This window comes from Pseudomassariella vexata, assembly GCF_002105095.1.
Source record: "Pseudomassariella vexata strain CBS 129021 chromosome Unknown BCR38scaffold_1, whole genome shotgun sequence".
Classification (NCBI taxonomy): domain Eukaryota; kingdom Fungi; phylum Ascomycota; class Sordariomycetes; order Amphisphaeriales; family Pseudomassariaceae; genus Pseudomassariella; species Pseudomassariella vexata.
In genome coordinates, this window is record NW_024467956.1 from 2,440,358 (window position 1) to 2,464,919 (window position 24,562).

General features: G+C 51.7%; 8 protein-coding genes across 8 annotated transcripts; 3 read left to right on the forward strand and 5 right to left on the reverse strand.

The window, feature by feature from the left end:
• The first annotated feature begins 213 nt into the window (after positions 1 to 213).
• On the forward strand, positions 214 to 3,170 carry BCR38DRAFT_519923 (glycoside hydrolase). The gene is made up of 3 exons (XM_040865153.1): positions 214 to 607; positions 680 to 2,649; positions 2,724 to 3,170. Exons 1-3 carry the CDS (start codon positions 352 to 354, stop codon positions 2,979 to 2,981), a joined length of 2,484 nt encoding a protein of 827 aa, XP_040721150.1. The 5' UTR covers positions 214 to 351; the 3' UTR covers positions 2,982 to 3,170.
• BCR38DRAFT_382260 (GTPase-activating protein GYP7) lies at positions 3,171 to 6,181 on the reverse strand. The gene is made up of 3 exons (XM_040857424.1): positions 4,440 to 6,181; positions 3,805 to 4,386; positions 3,171 to 3,734 (listed from the first exon to the last, which is right to left on the reverse strand). Exons 1-3 carry the CDS (start codon positions 6,001 to 6,003, stop codon positions 3,412 to 3,414), a joined length of 2,469 nt encoding a protein of 822 aa, XP_040721151.1. The 5' UTR covers positions 6,004 to 6,181; the 3' UTR covers positions 3,171 to 3,411.
• An 806-nt stretch (positions 6,182 to 6,987) lies between these two features.
• BCR38DRAFT_454062 (Sec1-binding region of Mso1-domain-containing protein) lies at positions 6,988 to 7,848 on the reverse strand (the record flags this gene model as incomplete). Its single annotated transcript, XM_040861672.1, has 2 exons — positions 6,988 to 7,590; positions 7,621 to 7,848. The coding sequence occupies 2 exons, from the start codon at positions 7,846 to 7,848 to the stop codon at positions 6,988 to 6,990; spliced, it is 831 nt and encodes a 276-aa protein (XP_040721152.1).
• A 321-nt stretch (positions 7,849 to 8,169) lies between these two features.
• Positions 8,170 to 10,100, reverse strand: BCR38DRAFT_12944 (ribosomal L28e protein family-domain-containing protein). The gene is made up of 6 exons (XM_040853545.1): positions 9,715 to 10,100; positions 9,604 to 9,660; positions 9,463 to 9,534; positions 9,208 to 9,328; positions 9,083 to 9,152; positions 8,170 to 8,969 (listed from the first exon to the last, which is right to left on the reverse strand). The coding sequence occupies exons 1-6, from the start codon at positions 9,774 to 9,776 to the stop codon at positions 8,380 to 8,382; spliced, it is 972 nt and encodes a 323-aa protein (XP_040721153.1). The 5' UTR covers positions 9,777 to 10,100; the 3' UTR covers positions 8,170 to 8,379.
• Positions 10,099 to 12,225, forward strand: BCR38DRAFT_12978 (uncharacterized protein). The gene is made up of 3 exons (XM_040853548.1): positions 10,099 to 10,568; positions 10,622 to 12,063; positions 12,121 to 12,225. The coding sequence occupies exons 1-3, from the start codon at positions 10,302 to 10,304 to the stop codon at positions 12,137 to 12,139; spliced, it is 1,728 nt and encodes a 575-aa protein (XP_040721154.1). The 5' UTR covers positions 10,099 to 10,301; the 3' UTR covers positions 12,140 to 12,225.
• Positions 12,226 to 12,775: 550 nt separating this feature from the next.
• Positions 12,776 to 12,937, reverse strand: BCR38DRAFT_306303 (uncharacterized protein; the record flags this gene model as incomplete). Its single annotated transcript, XM_040854617.1, has 1 exon — positions 12,776 to 12,937. A coding segment is annotated over one exon (162 nt), but the record flags the coding sequence as incomplete, so codon positions are not given.
• Positions 12,938 to 18,065: 5,128 nt separating this feature from the next.
• Positions 18,066 to 18,287, forward strand: BCR38DRAFT_417400 (uncharacterized protein; the record flags this gene model as incomplete). The annotated part of the gene is made up of 1 exon (XM_040859154.1): positions 18,066 to 18,287. A coding segment is annotated over one exon (179 nt), but the record flags the coding sequence as incomplete, so codon positions are not given.
• A 195-nt stretch (positions 18,288 to 18,482) lies between these two features.
• On the reverse strand, positions 18,483 to 23,845 carry BCR38DRAFT_329696 (putative HATPase domain protein; the record flags this gene model as incomplete). Its single annotated transcript, XM_040854899.1, has 2 exons — positions 18,483 to 20,786; positions 20,846 to 23,845. The coding sequence occupies 2 exons, from the start codon at positions 23,843 to 23,845 to the stop codon at positions 18,483 to 18,485; spliced, it is 5,304 nt and encodes a 1,767-aa protein (XP_040721157.1).
• Positions 23,846 to 24,562: the final 717 nt, after the last annotated feature.

Below are 24,562 nucleotides of genomic sequence, written 5' to 3' on the forward strand. Positions count from 1 at the left end.
TCTAGCCCATACCCTCAATCTTGTGATATTGATGACCAACAACCCACCAGAGCTCCATGCCTAGAGGGACAGCAAGGTCCCGTATCGTTATCGATACACGATAAAGCCGAGAATTCGGCTAAGGAGCTCCCCGCACTTAGCGTCATCCCAAAGTGGGATGGCATGGCGCTAGAAGACGTTTCATCCAGGGGACTGTCGTCAGCTTGCATCCAAAAAAAACATCCGGCTCCAATTCATCAACCGTGTCCAAAAAACCTGCCGAGCACTTCATCACGGTATCGCGACGATTCTGGCACATCCATACTCTGTCATAAGGTTATCCGGTTTCAATGATCGCTTCCTCAATGTGCCATGGCGTTGCTTAACCAATTGACAGCTTTTCTGTCGTTCCTTCTCGTCATCGCCTTTGGCCATGGCCTTGTTGGCATCGCTTACGCCCAGGATGAATCCGTTATGAACGCCGAAATAAGCCGTATGAACAACCAGAGTTTGCTCTGGGGTCCATACCGGCCCAACTTGTATTTCGGAGTCCGGCCTCGGATTCCTGAGAGTCTGATGGCCAGCTTGATGTGGGCCAAGGTGGACAATTATGTCGATGTCCAGAATAGTAAGCTTTTACTGACCTGAGGCTCGGTCTGCTCAAGCTTGTCTCTTGATCGCTAATAACGGACTGATCCAGACTTCCGATACACCTGCGAGCAGAACGAGGGCATGGCCGGCTACGGCTGGGACGAGTACGATACCCGACACGGTGGCGTCCAAACTATACACGATGCCGGCAATCATCTTGACATCACCACCGAGTTTGTCAAGATCCCTGGTGGTGGCCATGGTGGCAGCTGGGCTGTGCGCGTCAAGGGTGAGCCTCGCGAAGATGCGCCTTCGACTCTAAGGACCACGGTCATCTTCCATGCCACAACCGAACCCTGGGGCGACGTTCTCGATGTTGCCAAGGACGGAGACGATAATGGGTTCTCAGGCGATGTCACCCTAAAGGGAAAGTCCGATGCCCTAGGAGAGTACAAGATTGTCGTGACCAAGGGCAAGGGCGATCATCCGTCCAGTAACCATCCCGTCTCGACCGAAAGAGATCTGGACAAGACTGTCGTCCAATCATTGGTGGTCCCCGAGGAGTACTTGTGGCAATCGAAGCAAATTCTCTTTAAGCAGCTCAAGACTGGCGTAGACGAGATAATCGAGGCATATGGTCCCGAAAATGCACCACCTCCGTGGCAGGTGTATCAACTAGCCAACAAGCCTGACACCGGCAATGTGCACTTCGTCCAGAAGATGTTTGAGGGTGGCTTCGAGTTCGACGTCTTATTCAGCAGTGGCTCTGCGGCAAAAGATGTCACAAGCGAGGACTTGACGCGCGAGATCCAATCCACGACCGAGTCGTTCATCGATCGCTTCTCTTCCATCTTTGCGCCCCAAGCTCCGTTCAATGCCGAGAAGTACCGTAAATTTGGCCACAGCATGCTTTCGAATCTTGCTGGAGGTATTGGGTACTTTTACGGAAACCAGATTGTTGACCGGTCTAATGCCCCGGAATACGACGAGGAGAACGAGGGCTTCTGGGAGGAGACAGCTGAAGCACGAAGCCGGCACGCGGAGCAGCCAGAGGGCCCGTATGAGCTCTTCTCCAGCATTCCCTCTCGCCCATTCTTCCCTCGAGGTTTCCTCTGGGATGAAGGATTTCATCTTGTCCCCATTGCCGACTGGGACATGGACCTCACTCTTGAAATTGTGAAGAGCTGGTACAATCTGATGGATGCAGACGGCTGGATTGGCCGAGAGCAGATTTTAGGACCAGAGGCTCGAAGCAAGGTTCCGTCCGAGTTCCAAGTGCAGTACCCGCACTATGCCAACCCACCCACTTTGTTCCTGATCGTCGACGACTTTTTGCAGAAGTTGCAAAAGACCAACGGCAGCCAGGCAGCTGGCAAAGAGACTCTTACGCAGCAGGACATGATGCTCGGGAGCGCCGTCCTCACTAACCCGTCCATTGGCCAGGACTATCTGCGAAATCTGTACCCGCTTCTACGCCGCCAGTTCTACTGGTTCAAGAAGACGCAGTATGGTGATATCAAGTCGTACGACCGTGATGCCTATTCTAGCAGAGAGGCTTACAGATGGCGCGGCAGAACCGTCCAGCATGTTCTCACTAGTGGTCTCGATGACTACCCCCGCCCCCAACCTCCACACCCGGGTGAGCTCCACGTTGACCTCTTGTCATGGATGGGTATGATGTCCAAAACTTTGATCAACATTGCTGAAGCCATTGGCGAGGACGAAGATGTCAGACAATACAAGAAGATTCTTGATGCTATTGAGCACAACCTGGTAGACCTTCACTGGTCTGAGGAGGAAGGCTGCTTCTGCGACGCCACTATTGATGCATTCGAGGAGAACAAGCTCGTTTGCCACAAGGGCTACATATCCCTTTTCCCCTTCCTCACTGGTCTTCTGAAGCCCAATGACCCCCATCTTGGCAAGACGCTCGACCTCATCGGAGATGAGAAGGAACTCTTCAGCCCGTACGGTCTTCGAAGTCTGAGCAGGAAGGACGAGTACTATGCTACTGAGGAGAATTACTGGCGCAGCCCCATCTGGGTCAACATAAACTACATGGCCATTCTCCAACTTTATGTATGTTCTAAAAATATTCTTTGCTTTCAACCTTGACTTTTATGTCTTCACATTGCCTGCTAACCTTGCAACAGAATCTCGCACGGCAAGAAGGTCCTTACAAGCCACAAGCGATTGACTTGTATTCCCGTCTGCGCGTCAATCTTGTCGAAACAATCTACAAAAGCTGGGAGGAAACTGGGTTTGCATGGGAGCAGTACAACCCGGAGACCGGCCGGGGTCAACGTACTCAGCACTTTACAGGCTGGACCAGTCTCGTCGTCAAGATCATGGCCATGCCAGACCTCAGTGGTGCCGGTGTTGCGTACGTCCGTGAACGCGACGAGCTTTGATTATCATCACCATCGATGATGAGCATCTACAGACAGTACCTAAGGGGTGTAAAGAGTGATATCCTGGCTGAAAATCGCGCCAGATGCGGAGGGGAATTGTACATAGAGCGCAAGCTTTTTGCCGTATATACCTGCCGGATAATGAGAAATGATTCAGGAAGAGACGTGCGTTCTCAACAAGAATGGAGTAGTTTTGATTATTGCTATTATTCATGTCTGCCTTAACAAAAGCTACCTCAGCGCATTGATTGCATTGTTGAACGATCTGCAGCCCCTGCATGAAGTAAGTCGAAAAAGCCGCCCCAGCCCTTAGTGTTCCATTCATTACCAAAACTACTCCCTACCTTCCTACTGCGTGCCGTACGTGATACTAGACGCTCTTTATCCAGTTTCAAGAGTCAACTTCGACCCACCTGCTCTACGAGGCATCTTAACGCTTCGAAGATAAAGCAGCTTCGGCCGTAAATCCGTCGCCCTTTTTCTTGACAACCTGCCTAGGGAGCACGTCCACATTCCGACTGAGAAGTTTTCGCAACTCAGGGCTGATAAGCTTCTTCTGCTCCTCCTTCGCCTTGCCCGTATCTTGTGTTTCTGCTGCTGATGTCGCAGTGGAAGAAGACGAAGACTGCACCCGCGGCCTCGGGAAGTTGGACTTCTTGTCGACGGCTTCGACGAGGCGGTTAAAGCGGCGGAAGAGGGACTCGGCTCGGATCAGAGTTGATTCTAGATCCATAGTATTGGATAGCTCGTTGACTATAATTGGGTTAGTACCCGGTACACTATATAATTCATGTGAAACTAAACGAATAATTAAGTAACATACCATATTTGAGCACCTCGTCAAAATGCTGCAGATGCGTCATGATAACGTCACGGTGCTTGTCCAAAATAGCTAGGGCGATGAACAGGTGGAAACTGCTGCTCAGGTAGTCGGTCCACAAGACTTCCCAAAGATGCAGCACGTCCATCCACTTGAACTCACGTTTGTACCAGACCAGCAACATGCGGAAGAAGAAGAAGAAATTGGTGCTGTCGGCCGACTGAAGATGGGAGTATAGCTTGGGGTCCATGAATTGTACCAGGTGGTCGAGTGTCGTGAGCTGGTTGCGCATGCCGCTCTGGTCACGCAAGAAATTCCGCTCCATACGTTCCATGAAGTGCTGAAATCCCCAGAATGCAATGGCGTCGTCTTGCATGACGGCATAGATTGGCGCTAAAAGATCCGACATGCCCTGTACGTAGCCGAGTTCCCTGTTGTACTCGTTGTACGTCAAGAGCATGTCCTTCATCTGTTCCATGTGTACGTTGGTGCCCACGGAGGCGAAAGGGGAGTCAGGATCAGGGTGAGGAACATCCTCGCCAGCAAATATAGGCACTGTTCGGTCAGTCCGATGGACATCCTTTTCTGAGATATTGTGAGTTCAAAACATTTGGACGGGGCGAAAAAGGGGAACTAACCTATCCTGCTTTTTTGCTCTCGCCACCATTCGCCTTCCTCACCCTCCCCACCCATATCAATAAGTCTTTCCCACCATGCTGCCTTAAGTTTCACATAGTCCTCCCTCAGTGAGGCGATTTGGGCTCTGCGCTCCTCAGATGTGCTGTACCAGTCGTAAACGCCAAGTAGGAACAGCCAAACTTCCTTACGGACGCCATCGTCCGGGTCCAATCCTCCATGGAATACGCGTTCCTTGACCTCATCTATAGTAACAGAGAGTCTACCAGTTTTCGAGTCGAAGAAGGTGTCCCACTCTTTCCGACCAACGGGTTTCCGCCGTTCCTCCAACGACAAGGAACTCGTCTCGAGCAACTCAAATTCACCCACATCGGTGTCCTCCAGCTCCATGACATCCCGGGCCGTCCATATCCTCTGGCTTCTGTCTCTTTCGCTCTGTTCTGCTATACCCATGGCCCATCTTGCCAGGTAGACTCTTGCACTGTCAAATTCATCCTGCAATGTCTGCACCTCGGGATTGCGCATCAACCTACGGACCTGTGGCGGCACTTTAGGGTTGTCCAGAACATCCTGGGCAGTTCTCCTCGTAAAAGTGGTGACTTTACTGAACTTCTCCATGATATTCCACCCCGTCTCCTTCACCAATTTCATAAAGGGGTCCATCTGTGCATCACGTTGCCCACTTGGCCCCGCTGGTAAGGCGCCTGCAGCTCCCCTGATGGATGCACCATGGGCACTGTCTTTACGGCCAAGCTGCGAAGGGGTACTCGACGTTAACTTGCCTCCGAATGCCTCGCTGTCTTCCTTGGATGGTTCTACGAGGTAGATGTTGGGCTCGGCACCGCTTCGTTCGATCTTGACATAGCGCTTGAGCCAGCGCAGAACCTCGTCACCACCCCAAAACATGTGTCCTTGCTCCCCGAAAGGATCGAAGTTGTTGCGCGCCAACTTTTTTTTCTGCAAAATGGTGGACTGGCACTCGCTGTCATGAAAGAACAAGGCCGGGAAGCTGTCACCGGCCCTCGTGTTGATCACGACGGACCCGAACCACCAACCGAGACTTGGCGGCCGCACGAGGAGTGAGTAGATGGCGCTGACGGGTATGGCGAAGGCATAGTGACCGATGGATCCACGATGCGTCGTGACAGTCGGGGGTGGTGGAACTAAATAGCTCTGTTTCGGCGGCGAGTCCCCCTCCGTCAAATCAACTTTGACATAAATGCTGGCCGAATCTCCCAGACTTGACTCGGGTAGCCAAGCAAGCAGGAGGTCGGACGATGTGGGCGATGTGGAAATTTTGGAAGATGAGGACGTTGGCCGCTCGTCCCGCGGGGCTTTCTGCTGGAGCAGAGCGACGAAGCCGGGGATATTGTCCTTGGCTGATGGCGTTGGGTGTATGTAGACCTTGCTCTTACTGAAGAGCAGCTTGACACCGCGTCCAGATTCTGTGTGTGTGATGGTGTTGTAATCACCCTCCTCGTCGTCGCTCATGGCGTAGAAACTGCCTGTTGGTGACCCAGATCGAGCCGGCGCAATCAATGGCGAGGCGACTTGTTCTGATGTCATAGCTCGCCGAAGGGGATCGTGTCCCTTCTGGGCCTTCTCAAATCGATGGAAGCTATCAAGTTGGGACACTGAATATATAAAGTTTAGAGATTTTCAAAACACGGCATTACTGGTTTTGTTCTTTCGTCCTCGAGTCAATCATGTGAGGTTTCTGGGTTGAGACGCCTTCAGAGCGAGGGTGTCAGCTGTTTGGAAGCTTCAAGGCATCTGCCCCGCAGTACAGCTGAAGTGTCTTAGCGGGGCCCTATACATACTGGGGAGTACTGATACCTCGAGTCAATCCCGGGCGGGTGCGAAAAATGGTGGAGGCTCAGTACAAGCACTTCATTGCTTTGTTTCAGTCGCCTTGTCATGCGCCACACTAAGCCGCAGTTCATCAATCCACCATGGTGCTTTCGTCATCACCACTGGGCCGTCTGCGCTATTACCTGTCAACTCAAGGTACTCGTGGGAATCAGGTTCACAGTGGCCCTAGACTGTACACGCACGACACGCAATCACTGATCTAGACATAAAACAATTTGACTGTTGTTCCGATGTGTAGAAGTAGGATTATTGTGCTTGCTGTATTTAGCAAACATCCTGTAATAATATGTCCCATATGTTATCGCTAGTCTGTTACTGCACCAAGCTTCATGCGTATAGAGGATAATAGTCACTCCTCTAACCAGGCCGGTCTTCTAAACAAGACGTCCCACCCCCAACTTGCGGGCTTTTTCTGTTGGTTGAATGGCAGTCAACCCATCAAGAAACCGATCAAGGTCCCCGTCAAGACCATCTTCTCGAAGTATGCAGCAACTTATCAGGTGACGGGTAAATTATTTAGCAACTGACTAAAATTCATTAGTCACCCAAAACTCTGTAGCTGTATGGAATACCTCTTAACAGGCCCTGCCGTACGGTCCTCCTGACGTCTAAACGCCTACCGCTACATATCGAGCTATGGCGGCATGATAACCACATCCAAGCCAAGCTTTAGGGGCATCATCTCATACGTGGCCCGCTTGGTAATCCCCTCCTAGGACCACCGGCTGACCCACCGGCTGATCTTCCACCACCTGCTCCTCCCGAGTAGTCTTGCTCACTACTGGCCCAAGGCGAGTTCGCGGCCATGAACGGACGATCATTCCCACCCCGGTTGTTGGAGTCATACAGGCCCCCGGGGGCAAACCGGTCTTCGTAGTCTCCACCTCCGCCTCCGCCTGTCAAGTTACTCTGTTGCGCAGGGGGGTTGAACGGACTGCTAGACGATGGGCTTGCCGTTCTAGAGCCTCCCCAGAGTCTTTGACGGAGCCGATCCTGAGCTGAACCACCACCAGCAGAACTACCTGGTGGAGTCTGGTTATCCCTCCCATGCACCCCAGTGGTCTGATAGCTGCCCGCTCGTTGACTGGGCAATGGCCGAGCCTGCACGTCCTCTCGTCCGCCGCCCATAGGATCTGAGTTGCGGCCGAATGGGTTTAGTCTCGGGTCCGATTGTCGTATGGGCGGCGGCGCGCCTCTGCCTCTTCGCAGGCTCTGGGCGTCTTGGGGTTGGGAGACGGGGTTGCTATCCCAGAGAGAGCTCAAGCTACCGCCCCCTTGCTGCTGTGTGAGACCACCATATCGTGAGCCAACCTGGCCGGGCTGAGCAAGCACAGGCTGGACAGGTGGTGGTGCCTTCGGATCAGGTGGCAGCCAGCCTGGAAACGGTCGGCCCTTTTCTGTGTAATACTGCCTCAACACGCGGCAGACGTGTGTGTCATCTTCGGTGTCTCCGTCCGTCTCACCGCCAAGGAATGTTCGTTGTAGGTTGTTGATGCGCGACGTTGTCGTCGTGAGGATGTTGGAGTACCACGCCGACATGTTTACGTCTGCAAATGCGACGAATCGCCCACCACGTGGCTGCAGTGGCGCTGGGAACAGGTACTGTAGTGACTGGAAACAAAGAGTTCGGCAAGCTTTGCGTTCGGAATTGATTCGGCTGTGTGAGTGGTATAGACCGGTTACGTGGAAGGAGCTGCTCGTCACGATCGATGAATCGATTTTCGAAAGGTTGCGCAATAGGAAGAGAAAGTCCAAGTATGGCTGTAAAGACACAATCGTGTGTAAGGATCACAAAGAATGTGAACTCGCCTTGGCTGTGCTGGAACTGTGGTGTTTCAAATAATGGGTCGGTTCCAGTGGAATTCAATGCTCTAGCGTAAGATAGTGTGGGGTTACTTTAGTAACGACAGTTTTAGCGCATCAATCTATTCCTGACGACTGCCCACCTAAAGCAGAAAGGTAACATGCAATCTTCGGAGACAACATTCTTCGCATCGATGGAGGTATCTCTGGACACAGAATATGCATAACGAAAAAAATACAAATGAGGTACGGAAGCCATCGTCTGGCCTAGAATGCGATGTCTTGAGTGCGCGGCGCATACTCAATCTCGTCTTCAATCTCCCGTCCTCGTCTAGCCACCTTTTTGGCTGGCTTGCGAACCACGCGGCCTCTCTTCCTCTTATCACCAACTTCTGTTGTCTTCGCCGTCGCATCATCTTCCTCGCTGTCGTCACTCTCGGAATCTCCGTCCTGTTCGGAATCGCCCTCGCTCCCCAGCCAATCCTCGATGTCACCCAGGTCGTCCTCGCTCTCATCGAAATCGCTGACGTACTCGACTGCACCATCCTCAAGTTCGTTCTCGTACTCGACCTCCTCGTCTTCCTCGTCTTCCTCAACACCCTTGTCCATGTCCTCGTCTCGGGTACCTTCGCCCTCGCGTTCGAGAGAGTTGAGTACCTTCTTCCAGATATTCTCGCTGACATTCAGTGGTTGATCACCATATGCTCCCTCTCTTAGGCGCTGAATGAGTTCTCGCTCGATAGTCCGCTCCAGCTTGGCTGCTGCTTCAGCCTTCCGCTCTCTCGTCTGTTCGCGCCGCCTGATCTTGGGCGCGAGCTTGGGGACAAGTTTTTCACCTAGACGAGCCTCCTCTTTGGCTGAATAAGGGTAGTAGGTCAGCCATTATACTTGCAGGAGTTATCCAGAGCCAATTACGAGTAGAGTTCTAGGTTCTAATAGCGACAGGCGAATACGGGGAGAAGTTACTGACCTATTCTGCGCATCCGGATCCCGACTTGAGTCAGCCGAGTGAGTCGCTGTTTGCATTTGTGCAGAAGAAACTTGGAAACGAGTTAGTTTTGTTACCACGATACTAACGATACTAGGGGCACATACCTTGGGCCAGTAAATCAATTGCTCATCAATCTGGGATAGCGCCTGCGCATAGTTCTGGCTCAATAGGCGTTTTTCCCATAGCTTCGATGGCAAGTGCTGCCTCTCGATGGTCTTCTTGTATCTGCGTTTGAACTTAGCGATTGCGACTCGTAAATTGGGGCACGATTAGTAGTCCCAATTAAGAGCATAGAATCTCTCAAAAGGGTCGACTATATACGCCTTTATGTGAGCAGGTCGAAAAATAGAGTAACTCACAGGTAAATTCGGCCTTTGGAGTCAGCCCTCACACTGGCGTATCTAGAATTGGCGAGAGGACAACTCTGCCGACTTTAGGGGCTGTCAGCGACTGCTTGGAGGCTGATTGGAGTTCGAGGCCGTGTCTCAGGAGGTACATACTTGCAGAGGCCTGTCACATTGTACTCATTGCGACAGAATGTGTTGCCCTTAGTTGTCCTGATCGGTAGTTAGCACTGGGAGCTTGACAATGATTGCAGTGAAGCAACTCACTTAAGTTTAAAGGCACAGAACTGCTGGTTTATAATCTGCCAGACAATCTCGTCGGAGGCCATGGTAAGTCCTTGACTACCGTCGTGGACGATATGAGGTCAATGTGGGGGGCGGGCTCTCGATTCGAGGTTTTGACCAGGTTGGATCTAGGCGAGATCTCTGGTGGTTATCGGATGAGCGCACAGTCATATGGGTTAAGTGATCGCGACTCGATATGGCAAGCTTGGAGTGATAATGCGCAGGTTGTGGTTGTAATGGCAGATACCCGGATTGAAGGTCTTGAGGCAAACAAGGTCAAAGTTGGCTAAAAAAAAAAGTTCTGTTGGAGATCTTATCGTAGTGGACCAGTCGGTGAGGCCCCCGCAAAATCTGCAAGGCGGGGACCACTCACAGGTGACCAATTCCTCAATTGTAGAATGGGCTGCTGCACTGGGGGTCCACGGCCAGGGTTCTAGGTTATCCCAACGCAGCTCTGTCCTATCTATCGAGCTTGACGTACAGTTACATTCAGAGGACATCAGAAGTAAAAGCGTCCTTAGTTCCGAGGAGACTTGTTACCGACAGAGCCCTAACTGGATATACGGTCAATGCTTCGTTGCCTGGCTAGAGGCGCGAGTCAATTTCTTCGGTCCCGCCTGCCGTATCCTCCTGTGACCAAAGCTGGAGTTTCTAGCGGAGTACTAGTAACACCAAGATGTCCCACAGCATCTCTTTGTTTGGGCTTGAGGGTCCGAAACGGCGAGAGGATGTTCCTGACCTCCGCTCAGAAAAACGACACCATATATGCCCTGTCCACCGCTCAAGGCAAGGCCGGTATAGCCGTCATTCGTATTTCCGGGCCGTCATGTAAGACCGTAAGGCATATTTCCGATTCGTTCAGCATTATTGAAACTAACCCTTCCATCAGGTGTACGAGAGCCTTTGCCCATCCAAAGCTATCCCTAAACCCCGTTATGCCGGAGTAAGGACTCTGTTTCATCCCGAGTCCAGCGAAACCAATGTCATCGATTCGAATGCCATGGTATTGTATCTTTCCGGTCCAAAGACGGTCACTGGCGAAGATGTGCTAGAATTGCATGTCCACGGTGGAAATGCCACGGTGAAAGCTGTACTGTCCGCCATCGCAGCTTCCAGGACGAGAGGCCGTGTTCGCTACGCTGAACCTGGCGAATTCACTAAGCGCGCGTTTTTGAATGACAGACTTGATCTAGCCCAGGTCGAGGCATTGAGCGATATGCTCTCTGCCGAAACCGAGCAACAGCGGCGCGCCGCAGTGCATGGGACCTCAGGCGCGCTGGGCCGAATTTATGAGGGGTGGCGTCAGAAACTGCTCAAAGCCAGAGCTGAAATCGAGGCAATCATAGATTTCTCTGAAGACCAGCATTTCGATGACTCCCCTCTCGACCTCTTAGCCAACGTGTCGAGGCAAGTTGAACAAATGCTGTCCAGCATCGAGATGCATGAGACCGCCAGCCAACGAAGCGAACTCCTGAGGAATGGAATCAAGATAGCTCTTCTTGGCCCACCAAATGCTGGAAAGAGTTCTTTAATGAACCAAATCGTCGGAAGGGAAGCCTCTATTGTTTCTGGAGAAGCTGGGACCACGCGCGATATCGTTGAAGCCCACCTTGACATCCGTGGCTACCTTTGCACTTTCGCCGACACGGCTGGATTCCGGAGTGTCAAAAGTGTGGAGGGCAGTGGATTCGACCAAGCTGGGCACATTATTGGCACCGTGGAACAAGAGGGTATACGCCGAGCCAGGTCCAAAGCGCTAGAATCCGATCTCGTAGTTGTGCTTGCATCGATTGAGCAGGTTCAGTCTGGAGAGTACATGATCAACTATGACTCGGAAACGCTGGGCCTTCTCATTTCTGTCGGACGAGGTATTGTTGTGGTCAACAAACGAGATGTGCTACCGGAAGAGGAGCTTGAGGATCTTATCGAAGATTTTCAGGTTTCGGTTCTTGACAAGATCAAAGGGTTGTCTGCCAGTCCGATTCTTGTTTCTTGCAAGCAAGCTCGGGACCACAATGGTACAGACATAAATCCTCGTGGGATTGATGGCGTGGTTACAGGCTTGGTGCAACTTTTCACAGATATGACCTTGTTACCCGTCGACCAACAGGGTCTCCATGGCGTTACCGAGCGCCAGCGCCAGCTTCTGGTCCAATGCCGCAAACACCTGGAAGATTATGTGGGCAACACGACATCCGACGACGCCATTGACGAGCTCAAGTTTGTCGTTGCTGCTGAGGATCTCCGGTATGCCGCCAATTGCCTGGCACGTATCACGGGCCATGGCGAATCGGGAGATGTTGAAGAGGTCCTCGGGGTCATTTTCGAAAAGTGAGTACTAGGTATCCCTGATGTGTGTTATAAGGTTGCTGATTCTCCCTGGGCCAGATTCTGTGTAGGTAAATGAATGAATTGAATTGACTGAACATTATAACCAGCTCCCCTGTTTCAAGTTGGCGACTGAGTATTTCCCATAAAAGTCGCCCAAACCCCCCTACTCTTCCGATTATCCATCTATTTGGACAAGTCGTCCTCCACGGTCTATCTTGATACAGATTGATGGTACACTATATGTCCGATGCTAGGGCACTTCTATGTCTATAAGTCTTCTTGGTCGTACAATTGCTGCTCCAACAATGCGAATGTGCTCCGAAAAAGCAAAGGGCCCACCAATGCAGGAAAGAAGAAAAGCAGGAAAGGATGGTCTAGGGATGCAGATGAAAGAAAACGCCGTAACTATGCTGGAGAGAATGGATGCTCCGAGTTGATGCTGCTAGAGATACATGAAGATAATGCTGATGAAGTCGCCTCAAAGCTCTATGATGCTACAAGAGACATTCTCCGGAAATGCTGATGAATAAGACGCCTCGATGATGCTGGGGAATAATACCGGAACGCCGCCCAATGCAGGAACAAAGGGAATTGAATGCTGATATGCTGATAATGGTACACTGGTCTCCCTCAACCCCGAGGGGAAGCCAGGAGACTCGCCGCGACCCCATGGGGGAGCCAGCGTGTCGATAATGTGACGAGCTTAGTTGCTCTCGTCGTCATCATCGCTCTTGTTGTAGCCGCTGCGGCCGAAGTTGACGAGCTTGCGGTCTTCATCGTCACCGTCGCTCTTGTTGTAGCCGCTGCGGCCAAAGTTGGCGAGCTTGCGGTTGTCCTCATCGTCGTCACTCTTGTTGTAGCCACTGCGGCCGTAGACGAAGTTGTTGGAGAAGCTGGTGGTGAAAGCGGCCATTTTGAATATTATACGGCTTGTTTGTGTTGAGATTGGAGAGTCAGGTTGGATTATATGGAGAAGTGTAGTGATGAACTGAAGCTGACTTTGTAGGTTGAAGTGCTTGTAACTGGGAAAAAATCGGTGTGAAGATGAAGTAGTAGTTGGAAGAGCTGGTGTTTATTGGGTTGGTTGCTGTGTTGTGATGGTGATGATGAGGATGGGTTGAGATGACTGGGGAAAGGCCAGAGGTTTATATACGTTATGATGCTCTATACTGGACATCCATCTCGACACTGCCAAAGGGGTTTGTCTTGGGTGCACTTAGCCTCACCATGCAGGAGACTTCGGTTGACATGAAGTTGAATGACATAAGGCAATGATGGTGCCTAGCATAGATCCCAGCCTCAGGTAGGATCAAATCGCACCGACTGAATGGTGCAGCCTCAGGGGATGTGTCCCAAGCAACCCAGGCGTACATTTTCAAAGTAAGCATGGTACTTGCAGCAAACCCTGGCCGTCTAGGACATTTTGGAGACCAACTTGTTAAAGAAAAAACCCACCATGGCCGAATGGGGAAATCAGGAAGGCCGCAGCAGGTGCATAGAAGCGTGGAAGGGCCAAAGAAGTCTTGCCAAGCTCTATTTTGGGGGCCGTCGTAGCGTGGTAGCGTGGTAGTAGAGCATAGGGCTGAGTGACAAGGATCGGGGGTATGGTGTGACAAGGTTGCGAAGCCCCCGGCAGGCCGGTGACTCTTGGAAATCTCACTTGCCCTGCATCCACTCACACACCCCTTTCCCTTTCGAGACATGGGTTGCATATTTTTTGTGTTCCTGGAATAAACCACGACATTCGTAGACGCTTATTCGTTCGGTGAGCCAAGGGACTCTTCCAGTGCTTAGCCGAGTCTGTTCTGGATTGTCTACCAAGTACCGAAAAAACCCAAAGTTGGAAATTCGTGCGGCCACGAGGCATACCCGGCGCCGATCTCTGCTTGATCATGTTGATAGGCAACTTGGATACCCCGAATCCTTGGATGAGTAATCGGATACTTGGGCAATGCCGAAGCATGGGCTTATGGAGGTTCCCCTGAAACCCCATTCTTCGAGATTCCATCGAGTCTAGCGGCCGTTGAAGTGTGCCGGCTTCTGGCAACGTAGGCCGGTATTTTGGAGTTGTGAGTCAGCGGAAGAGTTGGTTCTGCTTTGCTCATCAACGGCATCAACCGGGTTAACCGACAGACCCTTAGAAGCAACATGGCATTTGCACATCATCAGAAGCAGCGGCAGCAGCAGCATCAACGCTACTTTTAGGCCATGCCGCCTCTAGCGTCCTGTGTCCTTTGACGTCATCCCACCCAAAACGACGGAGCCTGGCGGGATGTACGCAAATACACAAATCATTAATACAATGTGGTCTCCGTGTCGAGATGCTGCACCAAAACCCCATCCCCAAACGCCGTGACACCCGGAGGAATCCTCCCGCCCGGCCTGCCATGTGCGACGCAAGCCACAAGTGTTGTTTTGAATACTTCTGTTGCGGCGCTTGTTTTCTGGGCCGAGTGCCGCCAGGGGCCACGAGAGCCTGCCATTGGGGGCCAGTTTAGTGCTTACCCCAACTCGTCAAGCGAGCCCTACGATAGCGACAGCAACATCTAAAAATACGACCTTACCCTGGCCAGTACTGCAGGCTGTTACTCAATTCGGTACTGCGGCGGCCGTCACGGGCACAGCCCCCTTCAAATCTGACGGCTTGTTTTCTTCGTTCTGTTACGTCTCTGGACGACTTTTGCACCTTTGCAATCTTTAGAACGTCTCCACTGTTGTTATTTCGGTGGCTATCAGTATTAGGTCAGAAAACCAGGCTGCGAGAGTGACTGCATTATAGAATCTGCAGACGACTATTACGGACTATACCTACTACACTCAATCTCCCAAAGGGGGCACCGAAGCTGGCTCGGTTACGGAATTTCCCACGACAACTAGTATCGACTTGGAGTACCTGCATTACCTGCATACTTTCAGCCAAGCCCCTCCGATTTGTGAGAGATACACGATGACTTCTTGTTCCTGATTTTTGAATCCCGAATGAATAACACACTTGCAGACTGAGAATAGCGCCCTGCATTCTTCTCGCATCTTCTTGCATCTTCTCTCGACAGACTAGGCATCACTCCCGCAAATCGGAAAATACGGCCCCTTCTCGGTGGTACTGAGTCATCTGGCGTCATTCCAAGCATATAGTCCTGCCCCCACGAGGGCCGCAGCCGTTGAAGCTATTCGCAACTCGCATACAGTAACGAAAATTCGCCGCGCCCCCAAATTGCTGGCTGAGTATACTCAGTATACGAAGTATGAAGCCCAACGTGGGGGGCACCCAGGAATATGAATGTGGAGGAGGGCTGCGCTGATTCACAATGATTGTGGTTTCCATCATCATCTAGGCAATCACACAGCAGTGACTGAAGTTGAAAATAGAGTCGATGTATGCATGGGACTGGCGTTTTTCCTGGCATGGCTCGCCGTGGCCGATACCCGTTCTGCCCCCACAGACTTTAAGTCCTCAAGTCTCGTCTCTAAGGATTCGTTGCAGTCAAGCCCCAGCCACCGCCTGTGGTTCAGCCAAGCGCGACTTGAGGGGAGTGCTGCAACACGTTAAACAAGGAACCAAAATCGACCTTCGCGAGTTTCAGATGCAAACTGCGTGGGGAGACCAATATGAGCACAGGCTTATCTCATAGTTTTCTACAAGACTGTTGTGCTAGCCAGCCATACCGCCAGACATACTTGATTCTCAGCTAATCATTGCGCCTTGCAAGTCCGCGATCTACCAGACCGATCCCCGTATTTGGAAGGAAGAAATTGATCCTTTTTCCGTCGCACAATGGTTGGGCTGACCGGTGACACTCGACCCTGGACTGGAGTTCTCTGAAAACGAAGTTTACTCAGGTCTGTGGTCTTGAGCGCCACGTAGAAACGGAGCCAATTACACCGTCGTATAAGGCTAGATGAACGAGTTTAGGTCAATGCGGCGTCCCCACCACGCTCATTTCCATCTACATGAGGGCTACAGGGCTGTAGGGCTGTGCGGTCACCATCCCAGCTGCTTCTAGCGGGATGATACAGTAGGGCTCAAGGGAGAGTCCACGCAGAAGAATTCGTGAGACATTTTCTCTTTCATAGAGATAGGGCATGGGATTTTCACAAGGCCAACCACTCGATCATACCATGTACTCATTTAGGGGGACATAAACCAACGACAGGCCACCATCAACGCGCTGGACATCGGGACCGAGAAGGACGAGTGGCTTGACGCATCTTCGTTGCTAGCTTTCGATCTACAAGGGCACAATAGGGTAAAAGCAAGTAGAACCGTGATGTACTGAAACCGCTGCGTACGACTATATCTGGTGCTGTGCTTGAGAAGAACACAACACGACGTCGCTGCAGGAATATGCATACTTTTGAACGAGGCCGTACGAGCTTGGCGGCCTTTCTACCGAAGAAATGCAAGCAACGTAACGTTGGGGACCGCAGGTGCGCGGTCTCCAGGCAGTGATATCCGGATGCTCGCCATACCGAATCTCGCTCGGCCTCCGTTCCTGCACGGTTGTGGCGATGGGAAGCTCAATCAAAGTAGTTGACAAAGTCGGGGCCGAGAACCAAGAAAGTCTGCCTTGCAAAATCCTCCAGGACTTGAAGAAGTGGCGGCGATGACCCTCGACCACAACAAGCGCGACTTGAGCCTCAAAAATCATGCACTATTGAGTGGTGCCTTGGGAACGAGAGCCAGGCATCAACAATTGATCTTGCCCCCAACTTTACCATACCTTGTTGACAAGATTGGAAGTCCGAAATGAAATTTCGCTTCGGGTCCAGGACTTGGTACGAAGTACACCGTACCGGTGTAAGACCCAAGCTGTTGGGAAGATGGGGAGCCAGTCAGAGCCCGAGGGAAAATGAATCAGGATGACATGAGATGAACAAAAGCTGCACTGCAAAGCTGCACTGCACTGCACAGCCGCATTCCCGCATCTTAGCCACTCGCGATATCTTCATGTTTCCCCACTTGAAAATAGGTGTTTTTTTCTTCTTTTTCAAGTTTCACCTCCCTAGTCTTACGTCACCCATAGCGTTGCAGTCTCGCATATCAGCCAAGACGGAAATGGCTACTCGTAAAATCAAAAAGGTTTGCTGCGCACACGTCGAGACCTGGGGCCCGACATTTCCTGCTTGCGTGGTGGACACAAGTTGGCAATCGCCCGGTGGAAGCAACGGTGGGAAATTCGAGCATGCAGCAGTATGGTCTACTCTAGTGAGCCTACTACTCGCCGCGTCGTCGGGTGACCATATTTGACGAGTTTCTAAGAATGAAGTATTTACTCATTGCGCCAACCGGGTTCCACGGAGCCACACACTGAAAATCACTTGAACCTGCAACTTTTTCAATGGCGACAGGTCATGCAGGACAAATCCGTGCAAATACTTTGTCGTGAATCTGATGTCGACACGATTCCACATTCTTTCTCAAGGAGGTCTGGAAATTGCTTCCTTAGCTGAGCGGCATTTGGTTACAAAACAATCTCACGTTGAGTCTGTCTGTGGAAACCAGGGGCAGGGACTGCGTGTCCTGATCATTGGTGCCAGTGAGCCCGGATTGTCGAGTGACTTGCCATGGAATGTCGTGTTGCTAAGGATTCCCTAGGGACTTGCGGGTTGGATATTGCCCATGGACTCAAGAACGTGTGATGCCTCCTTGACTATGGAGAGTTATATGCTAAGTATGCTTAGGGCTAAATCGAGGGCAGGTTAATGTCCCATACAAGGATTTCGAGCAAAGTCTGTCCGCCCAACTACATAGTATTCGTGATTGGGCTATGGCATGTCATGTATGTGCCCCCTCGATACAGCACCCTAACAAATACCCTTTACAGGACATGGGCCAAGTTGGTAGCACACGTTTGACCCTCTCCTAAAATGCCGGCTGGCCCCTATAAGTTGTCTCTGATCCTCACCCATTTTGGCGTCACTCATAGGCAAGGCAATGTGGGCTCGCATAATGGAGACTGAGACCGACCCCAACACCCCTACGAAGAAAATAGATATGGAACCCATGCTCAACGGCGCGACAGGAGGGCTAGTACAGCGTCTTCCCTTAGCTGACTTCCACCGCTTCCTGCACTCGAGGCTTCGAGCGTTCATGGCCGAGGACATCCAAGTGACGTACGACAAGAGGCCGTCTCACATACTTTACTCAGAACACGGCAGAAGCGCAACCTGCCGCTACTGAGGATTATTCTGGTTAAAGACGGAAAGGGGAAGACATATTTACTCAACTTCTCTAATACGGCATACAGTGATATGATGTTGAATTCGTGTATGTGATGTATCTATTCTCCGTGGTTCATCTATTCTAAGCGGACTGACTCTATGCAATAACATGATGCAGTTTCTCTCTATCAAAGCTGAGAGAGATAGCAACTCCCAGCTCTGCACTATCCAGCATGTCCCTAATCTAACAGGCGTTGTTATGCTACATAAGGAGGTGGCGCACCCCCATTCCCGCCTGCACCTCCACCTACACTTCCATTCGCACCCCTAGAAGGCAGCAACGGCTTCGCCGCCAATGCCATCTCGCTCGCCTTCAGCATCATCTTGGGGAAGTACTGCTGGATAAAGCTCTCAGTGTAATAGCTATGGTCGGCGTTATGCAGCGAGATGATGTTGTGTGCCAATTCGTGGGCCACAACAACCCACCACCACACAGTCGCCTCGGCCCTCTGCTGGCCACTCTTGGCGATGTTGGCGGCGTGAAGCTGCACAAAGTAACGCAGGTTGCAAAATATACTCCCGTTGCTGTTGAAGGCGATGGTGCCGCCCGCCTCGTCGTAGAAGATGTGCATGGCCGAGGACCGGATGGCGTACACATCGCCCACTTCCCGGAGGAGTCCGGCGAATGTGTTGATATGACTGTGATTCGACGTCAGGAACTGTGTAAGATCCATAGAGAGCGTTTTAGTCGTAAAGACGCGTGTCCCATTGGACGACTCAGCTGCGAGAGTAAGGTTTTGGAAAGGGGTGCTGTCACAGTAGGTGGCCTGTTCTTTCACGTCTGTCGTGGTCGGCGGCGCGAAGAGGGTCGATGAGTCGTGGGCTCGAACCGACTTGACGGCATTGAGCAAGTTTTGTTGAATGGTGGCAGGATTGGTGACCTTGCCAGAATCACCTTCATTCTTGGTCGTCCTAGAGCCCTCGGGAAGCTGGGCCGCACTCTTGGACGACTCGGAGGCTTCTTTCGGCGGATCCAGGAAGCTCTGCAAATGTTCCTCTTTGTCGCCGGGGTCATCGAAGCCGAACCGCTTCGAGAGGCTGGAGAAAATGCTCTTGGGTCTCCTACCCGGAATTGGGGCCGGGGCTGGCTGCTCGGGAGGGGAGTCGGGCGAACCGAACCCACCCGGCATGCGTGGTGGGGGCGTCCTATTTTGTTCTCTAGCAGCAGCCGCGGCAGCTTGATTCTGCTGTCTGAACTGCTCTTCACGCTCTTTGATACTCTCTTGCTCCGCCTCCAAGGCTCTGCGTCTTTCTTCCTCTGCAATCCTCGCTTCTGCAGCCTTGGCTCTCAAAATACGATCAACATTGTATCCTCTTGATTGTAAATCTCTGAGATCCAGCTTCAAGAAAGGCTCAAAGAAGGTGTAGGCCTGTTGAGAAGGCCGGTTCAGAATGAGTTGACAGATGGCCTGACCAACTTGATACATATCCGGACGCGACGACTTAGAGGCCACGAACAGAGTCCATCCCTGACCACTGGCTGCTTGTCTACTCGCAGCAGATCGCTCCTCCGTGTGCGACTGGCCACGTCCACGCAGCGTCCGACGAAGCGCCACGGAGCGAACAATCTGAATGGTGAGATTCTGCTCGAGCCACTTCGCATCATGCTTGATGGACCCGTGAGTGTGTTTCGAATACTCGTGGATAAAAATCTTGGACCGCTCAAGAATGTGTTTATGCAGCCACAAAGCTCCGTCCTGCTTCTCATTGCTTGGGCCAATCTTCAAGTCTTCTGTCACAAGGCTACCCAGTGTCTGAGCGCCAAGGGCCTGGTAGAAATATTCTAGCGAATCTTCTTCTGGCGCACAAATCAGATTGTCCTTGAACAAGCGGTAACCAATGTAATCGTCGATGATGATGATTTGACTCGGTGCCGCCAGTTGATAGTGCCTGATGGGGGCCTCGTCTTCTTCAATGTCAACCAATTTCTCCGCCTTGGGCGTGCTGATTTCCTTGAAAGCGAGCAGAAATGGAGAGACTTTCATCTTCTTCCAGAGCTCCTTGTCCCGCTTAAGGTCTTGGTAGTTATCGGCCAAAGATCGCAAAAGGTTTAGATACTTCTCCGTGCTTTGAAACACGCTGAGCAAACGGGCTGGCTCGCTTGCTGCTAGCTGCGCAATCTCCAACTTGGTCGGTTCCGTCTTGGCCCCACAGCTGTAGAGGAACGCGTTGGCTTGGGAGCCAAAATCCACAAAGTCGAAGATGTCTCCATACGTGGATGACGAGCCTAGGAAGCAGTTCCTGGGGCTGATGTGGGTCACTATGCTATTGCCACTACCATTGCCCTTTTCTGGTGGCGACGAAACCGAAGGCAACCTCCGCCGCTTCACGGGCACTATAGGCGCTTCTCTGAGTTTGGCAAGCGGGCTCCCGGGAAGATCATTCTGCCGCGATGCGAAGTACTGGAATATGGGTAGAGCAGCTTCGTGCGTCTGGGGTGGAGAATTCACTAGACGGGCGACGCATTCCATGATGGGAGGATTTTCTCTCACGCCGAATTTCTGTGACAGGTTAGGACATAAGCGTATCAGCCAAAACCAAACAGACTGGGCTAACTTACTTGTGCGTGAGCATGAAGGTCCTTCTTCAGGATGCTGAACCCAAGAATAGACGCTGCGGCGTTGGTGTAGCACCCGGTGGGCGATACAAGCTGCTTTGGGTTACCTTCTATAGGCAGGAATGACTGCGCACTGGAGCCGATGTCAAATGCACTGTACCCATTGCTGACATGTGAGGCAATGAAGTATTTCATAGCGTTTTCTCTCAGCGACTGGTCAGATGACGCCATCATCTGGACCAGCTCAGGCACCGATGGATGTGGCCGCAAGCCGAGGGTCCATAGAAACTTGCCTTCAACGGAACTCGGTCGGTAGCCCCCATTTGCACCCGGCCACTGCAATATCCTCACATTAAGAGGTCGCAGTGCGTCCTTGGGTTCGAAGAGCTCTGACACCTTGTACAGTTGCGCGCTGGCCTTGGACATGTCGGATCCATGAGGTGCTACTTCCGCCGGACAAATGCGGGAGTCCTTGAGCTTTCGCAGATCATCGTTGGGAATGTCTGCGCGGACGGAGGCCAAGTACTTGATGAGCTCTACATGACTCCATTTGGATCTATTGGTCCCTTCTCCTGGCGAGGGATTTAGTAGACGCTTGAAAATGGTGTCCAAATCTAGCGTCTTTCTCACGCCAATAGCTGCAAGGAACTTCTCCTTCAAACTCGAACATCCCTCGATTGTGGGCAGGTCATCGAACAATTTTACTGATGGAAAGAAGGACTCGGTTGGCTTCCTCATACCCAGCTTTGTCGGCATCACCGTATGGGCTTGAAGTAATGAGACAGTAATGTTTTTGGAATTCTGGCCAAGGTTGTCCCATCCTTTGGACAACACCATGAGAACCTGCACAGCAAATTTGGGCGACTTGGTCAGGTCTTGTTCATCGCCCCGTCTCGATCCCGTCTCAATAATGAACCTGAGCCAAGGGGCCACCTCCAGTGGCTCCCACCCGAGTGCCTGTAACTCGTTGAATGAAGACTTGTTTGTAAACTCTAACGGTATGGTCGTAGGGGGGATCGGGAGACCCGCCGGGACCTTTTTGGGGTCCAGATAATTCGTTATGATGCCCAAGGTGAGGATGCTGCTTCGGTCACTGTCGTGCTCGCTCGAGGTCGCGATGGCAGCGTCAAGCAGTCGATCTCTGCTGCCTGGGTCAAGTTCTCCCTGGGCCGCCTTTTTCCCTGCCCACTGGATGAAACTAATGAGTTGATCCTTGTTCATCGGATACTTAGAAAGTTCCTGCCGAACATCGTCCACAGTGATGTGAGCTAACAAATCAAAGTCGGTTACCTTCTTGACGAATTCGAGGTCCTTTAGCTCGGGGGGAACTACGGGAATGCCACCCACGAACTTGCTCAGTTCTTCTGAGCCAATGCGCACCTGGGTCGTCGGCCGGACACCTTGCGTGCTGTAGATCTCAATGTAAGGCTTCCTGTAACATGTCCAAAACGCCTCCTCGATGATTTGGGACACTTGTCCACTTGGTGTTGAGTCGCCAAAAGTGAAGGACTTGAGGACGTGCAAAGCTGCAGGCATATGTTTGGCAATGTCCTTGGCCCTGACTTTAGAGCCGGGATTTTCTGCAGAGCGTTGAAGCGTCAGCTGAAGCTCGTTCATTTCGTTGGCGAAGGCGAGTCTGGTCATAATGCCCGCAGCTCGCAGCATTTCAATATTCCAGCTTCTGACCCACCGAGCGTTCAGATCGATAGCCTCCCGCTCCACAGTTGGTATTACAGATGGGGCCGAAATATGCATTCCAGCACCGGTTGTCTGCGTAGTTGGGAAGCCGATGAAAATCCGTCCACCCGGCTTCTTACTTGGCAGTACCGAAGCAAAGACATCGGTTACCTTGGAGACAGCACCCGAGGTTGACGATTTCTCCGACGCTTTTGTCTCGTCATACGATGATGTCAGAATCGCCAGCTTGGCCATCTTTGGTGGAGGCTTCTTGGTGGCTCGTTCTAGCTCGGCTGAAAAGCTTGCCGTTACGTTCGTTTTGATAGTTGCCGTCGTCACCCTTAAAAATATAGTGGAGTTGGATAGAGCAGTGATGTCTTCAGAAATGACTTCCTGGACCGCTTGTTCCTCCTTTATAACCTTGTTCGCCTTGGCGGGTGCGGTCAATCTTGAGAAGAAACTCCTTAAAGATGGCATGTCAGAACCGATTTCATTTGTCTTTGCCACTGTTGTCTGAGGCTTCCATCCTACTGCGCTCATGTATGATGCGTCGATTTGGGCACTGGCACGGTTGACTGTTTGGACCCTCATGAGACGATCCTTGGTCTGGGTATCCACGTCCCTAGACAGAGTCACTTCGGCACTTGGGCTCGTCTTCTTCTGCAATGATAGGATTCTGTAGTCGTCGATCCAAAACTCGATGTTCTCAAGTGCCACAAAGGTTAGACTGGTAGCTAGAAACTGGCTGACAGAAAGCAGATTAGGCATAGGCGTCGTGGTGTTTCTGTAGTCTAGGACAAATGCTGTGTCCCCGTTACTCTGCTCCTGGGACAGTTGCAGCTTCCTGGTGAAGAGAGCGTTCCCTTTCCAGTAGAATGCCATGGCCTCGTTGCCCGAACTGATGAAGGGCTCTTCGCAGTCTGCAAATACACTGTAGAAACCAACGCCAAAGGCACCGATTTTGGTCTCGTCAGGATTTCCCTCGGCGATTCTTTTGAGTCGGCCCCAATCAGTCTTAGTGAAAGGCTGGCCATTATTCGAAACCACAAGTCTGCGTAGGGTGTGGTGTTGCAGGGCATGCTTCAGTAGCTGGGAGCGGTCCAGTGTGCTTGGCAAGGGCACTTGCGTCGAAGGAAGTGTTTCCCACTTGACCTTGACCGTGGTTGCCTGCGCATCAGCCGCATTCTGGATGAGCTCTCGCAGAGTTGTCCACTCTCCAGAATATCTGGCCAAGACCTTATCGATCAAGGCTCTGGTGTCGACCGTGACGGCTTCCTCATCTTCCCCATGGCTAAGGGCTGCTGCTCGTAACCTTCCATAATCCATGTCTCCAATGTTCAATTGCTCGAATCTATGGCTCGCACTCGTGAGCCGTGGGAACGAGCGGAGGCGGGTCTGTTTCGTGACGCGGTGTCGCTTTTCGGGATATCAAGATGGAGGGAAGGTGATAAATTAAAGTGCGGGGGATTCCGAGCCCTCGAAATTTTGCACGACCAACATTAGCATGGACTGTCTCTTGATTCAAGTATCATCAGTCTGTCGACGGAGACAGGTAGTCGGTGGCGAGGCTGAGATCGTTGAGTTTCGGCGGGCAATGAGGGTGCAGTGAGTTTCTGAAAGTTCTGGAAAGTTCGCCGTCATGAATGACTCAAGTTCTATAAAAACACAGCGACAAGGTAACCAAATCACATTTGCCCCAACATGGGGAAAAGGAGACGACGGAATGGAATGATATTGTGACAAAGACAGCCAACGCTTTGCGTGTACAGTTGTTGATCTATCCCCTGCATCGTTGTCATCCGCCTCATACGTTGAACAACGCTCATTGGTCATTTTGAACTTAGCGTCGCTTGGACTACAGGGGTAGAGCTGTAATCGAGGTTCTCGACGCAGCCTTATCCTAAATTCCGCTAAACTCCGGGTGCTGTCCGCCACTTGAGTACACTGGAGACTAGCACCCCACCATCTGATTCTCGCATTCTACACTACTATAGGGTACCGAGTTCATACCTTTCCAGTACGTACAAAGTCCTTTTGATATTT

What these genes read in the sequence shown, in the direction of transcription:
- BCR38DRAFT_519923 (XM_040865153.1), top strand. Translation starts at nt 352, where the DNA reads ATGGCGTTGCTTAACCAATTGACAGCTTTTCTGTCGTTCCTTCTCGTC. An exon ending in TTATGTCGATGTCCAGAATA is followed by an intron (nt 608 to 679) that starts GTAAGCTTTTAC and finishes GGACTGATCCAG; the next exon opens with ACTTCCGATACACCTGCGAG. An exon ending in TGGCCATTCTCCAACTTTAT is followed by an intron (nt 2,650 to 2,723) that starts GTATGTTCTAAA and finishes ACCTTGCAACAG; the next exon opens with AATCTCGCACGGCAAGAAGG.
- BCR38DRAFT_382260 (XM_040857424.1), bottom strand. Translation starts at nt 6,003, where the DNA reads ATGACATCAGAACAAGTCGCCTCGCCATTGATTGCGCCGGCTCGATCT. An exon ending in AGAGCAAAAAAGCAGGATAG is followed by an intron (nt 4,387 to 4,439) that starts GTTAGTTCCCCT and finishes ACAATATCTCAG; the next exon opens with AAAAGGATGTCCATCGGACT. An exon ending in TGACGAGGTGCTCAAATATG is followed by an intron (nt 3,735 to 3,804) that starts GTATGTTACTTA and finishes ACCCAATTATAG; the next exon opens with TCAACGAGCTATCCAATACT.
- BCR38DRAFT_12944 (XM_040853545.1), bottom strand. Translation starts at nt 9,776, where the DNA reads ATGGCCTCCGACGAGATTGTCTGGCAGATTATAAACCAGCAGTTCTGT. An exon ending in TTCTGTGCCTTTAAACTTAA is followed by an intron (nt 9,661 to 9,714) that starts GTGAGTTGCTTC and finishes ACTACCGATCAG; the next exon opens with GACAACTAAGGGCAACACAT. An exon ending in AATGTGACAGGCCTCTGCAA is followed by an intron (nt 9,535 to 9,603) that starts GTATGTACCTCC and finishes CAGCCCCTAAAG; the next exon opens with TCGGCAGAGTTGTCCTCTCG.
- BCR38DRAFT_12978 (XM_040853548.1), top strand. Translation starts at nt 10,302, where the DNA reads ATGCTTCGTTGCCTGGCTAGAGGCGCGAGTCAATTTCTTCGGTCCCGC. An exon ending in CCGGGCCGTCATGTAAGACC is followed by an intron (nt 10,569 to 10,621) that starts GTAAGGCATATT and finishes CCCTTCCATCAG; the next exon opens with GTGTACGAGAGCCTTTGCCC.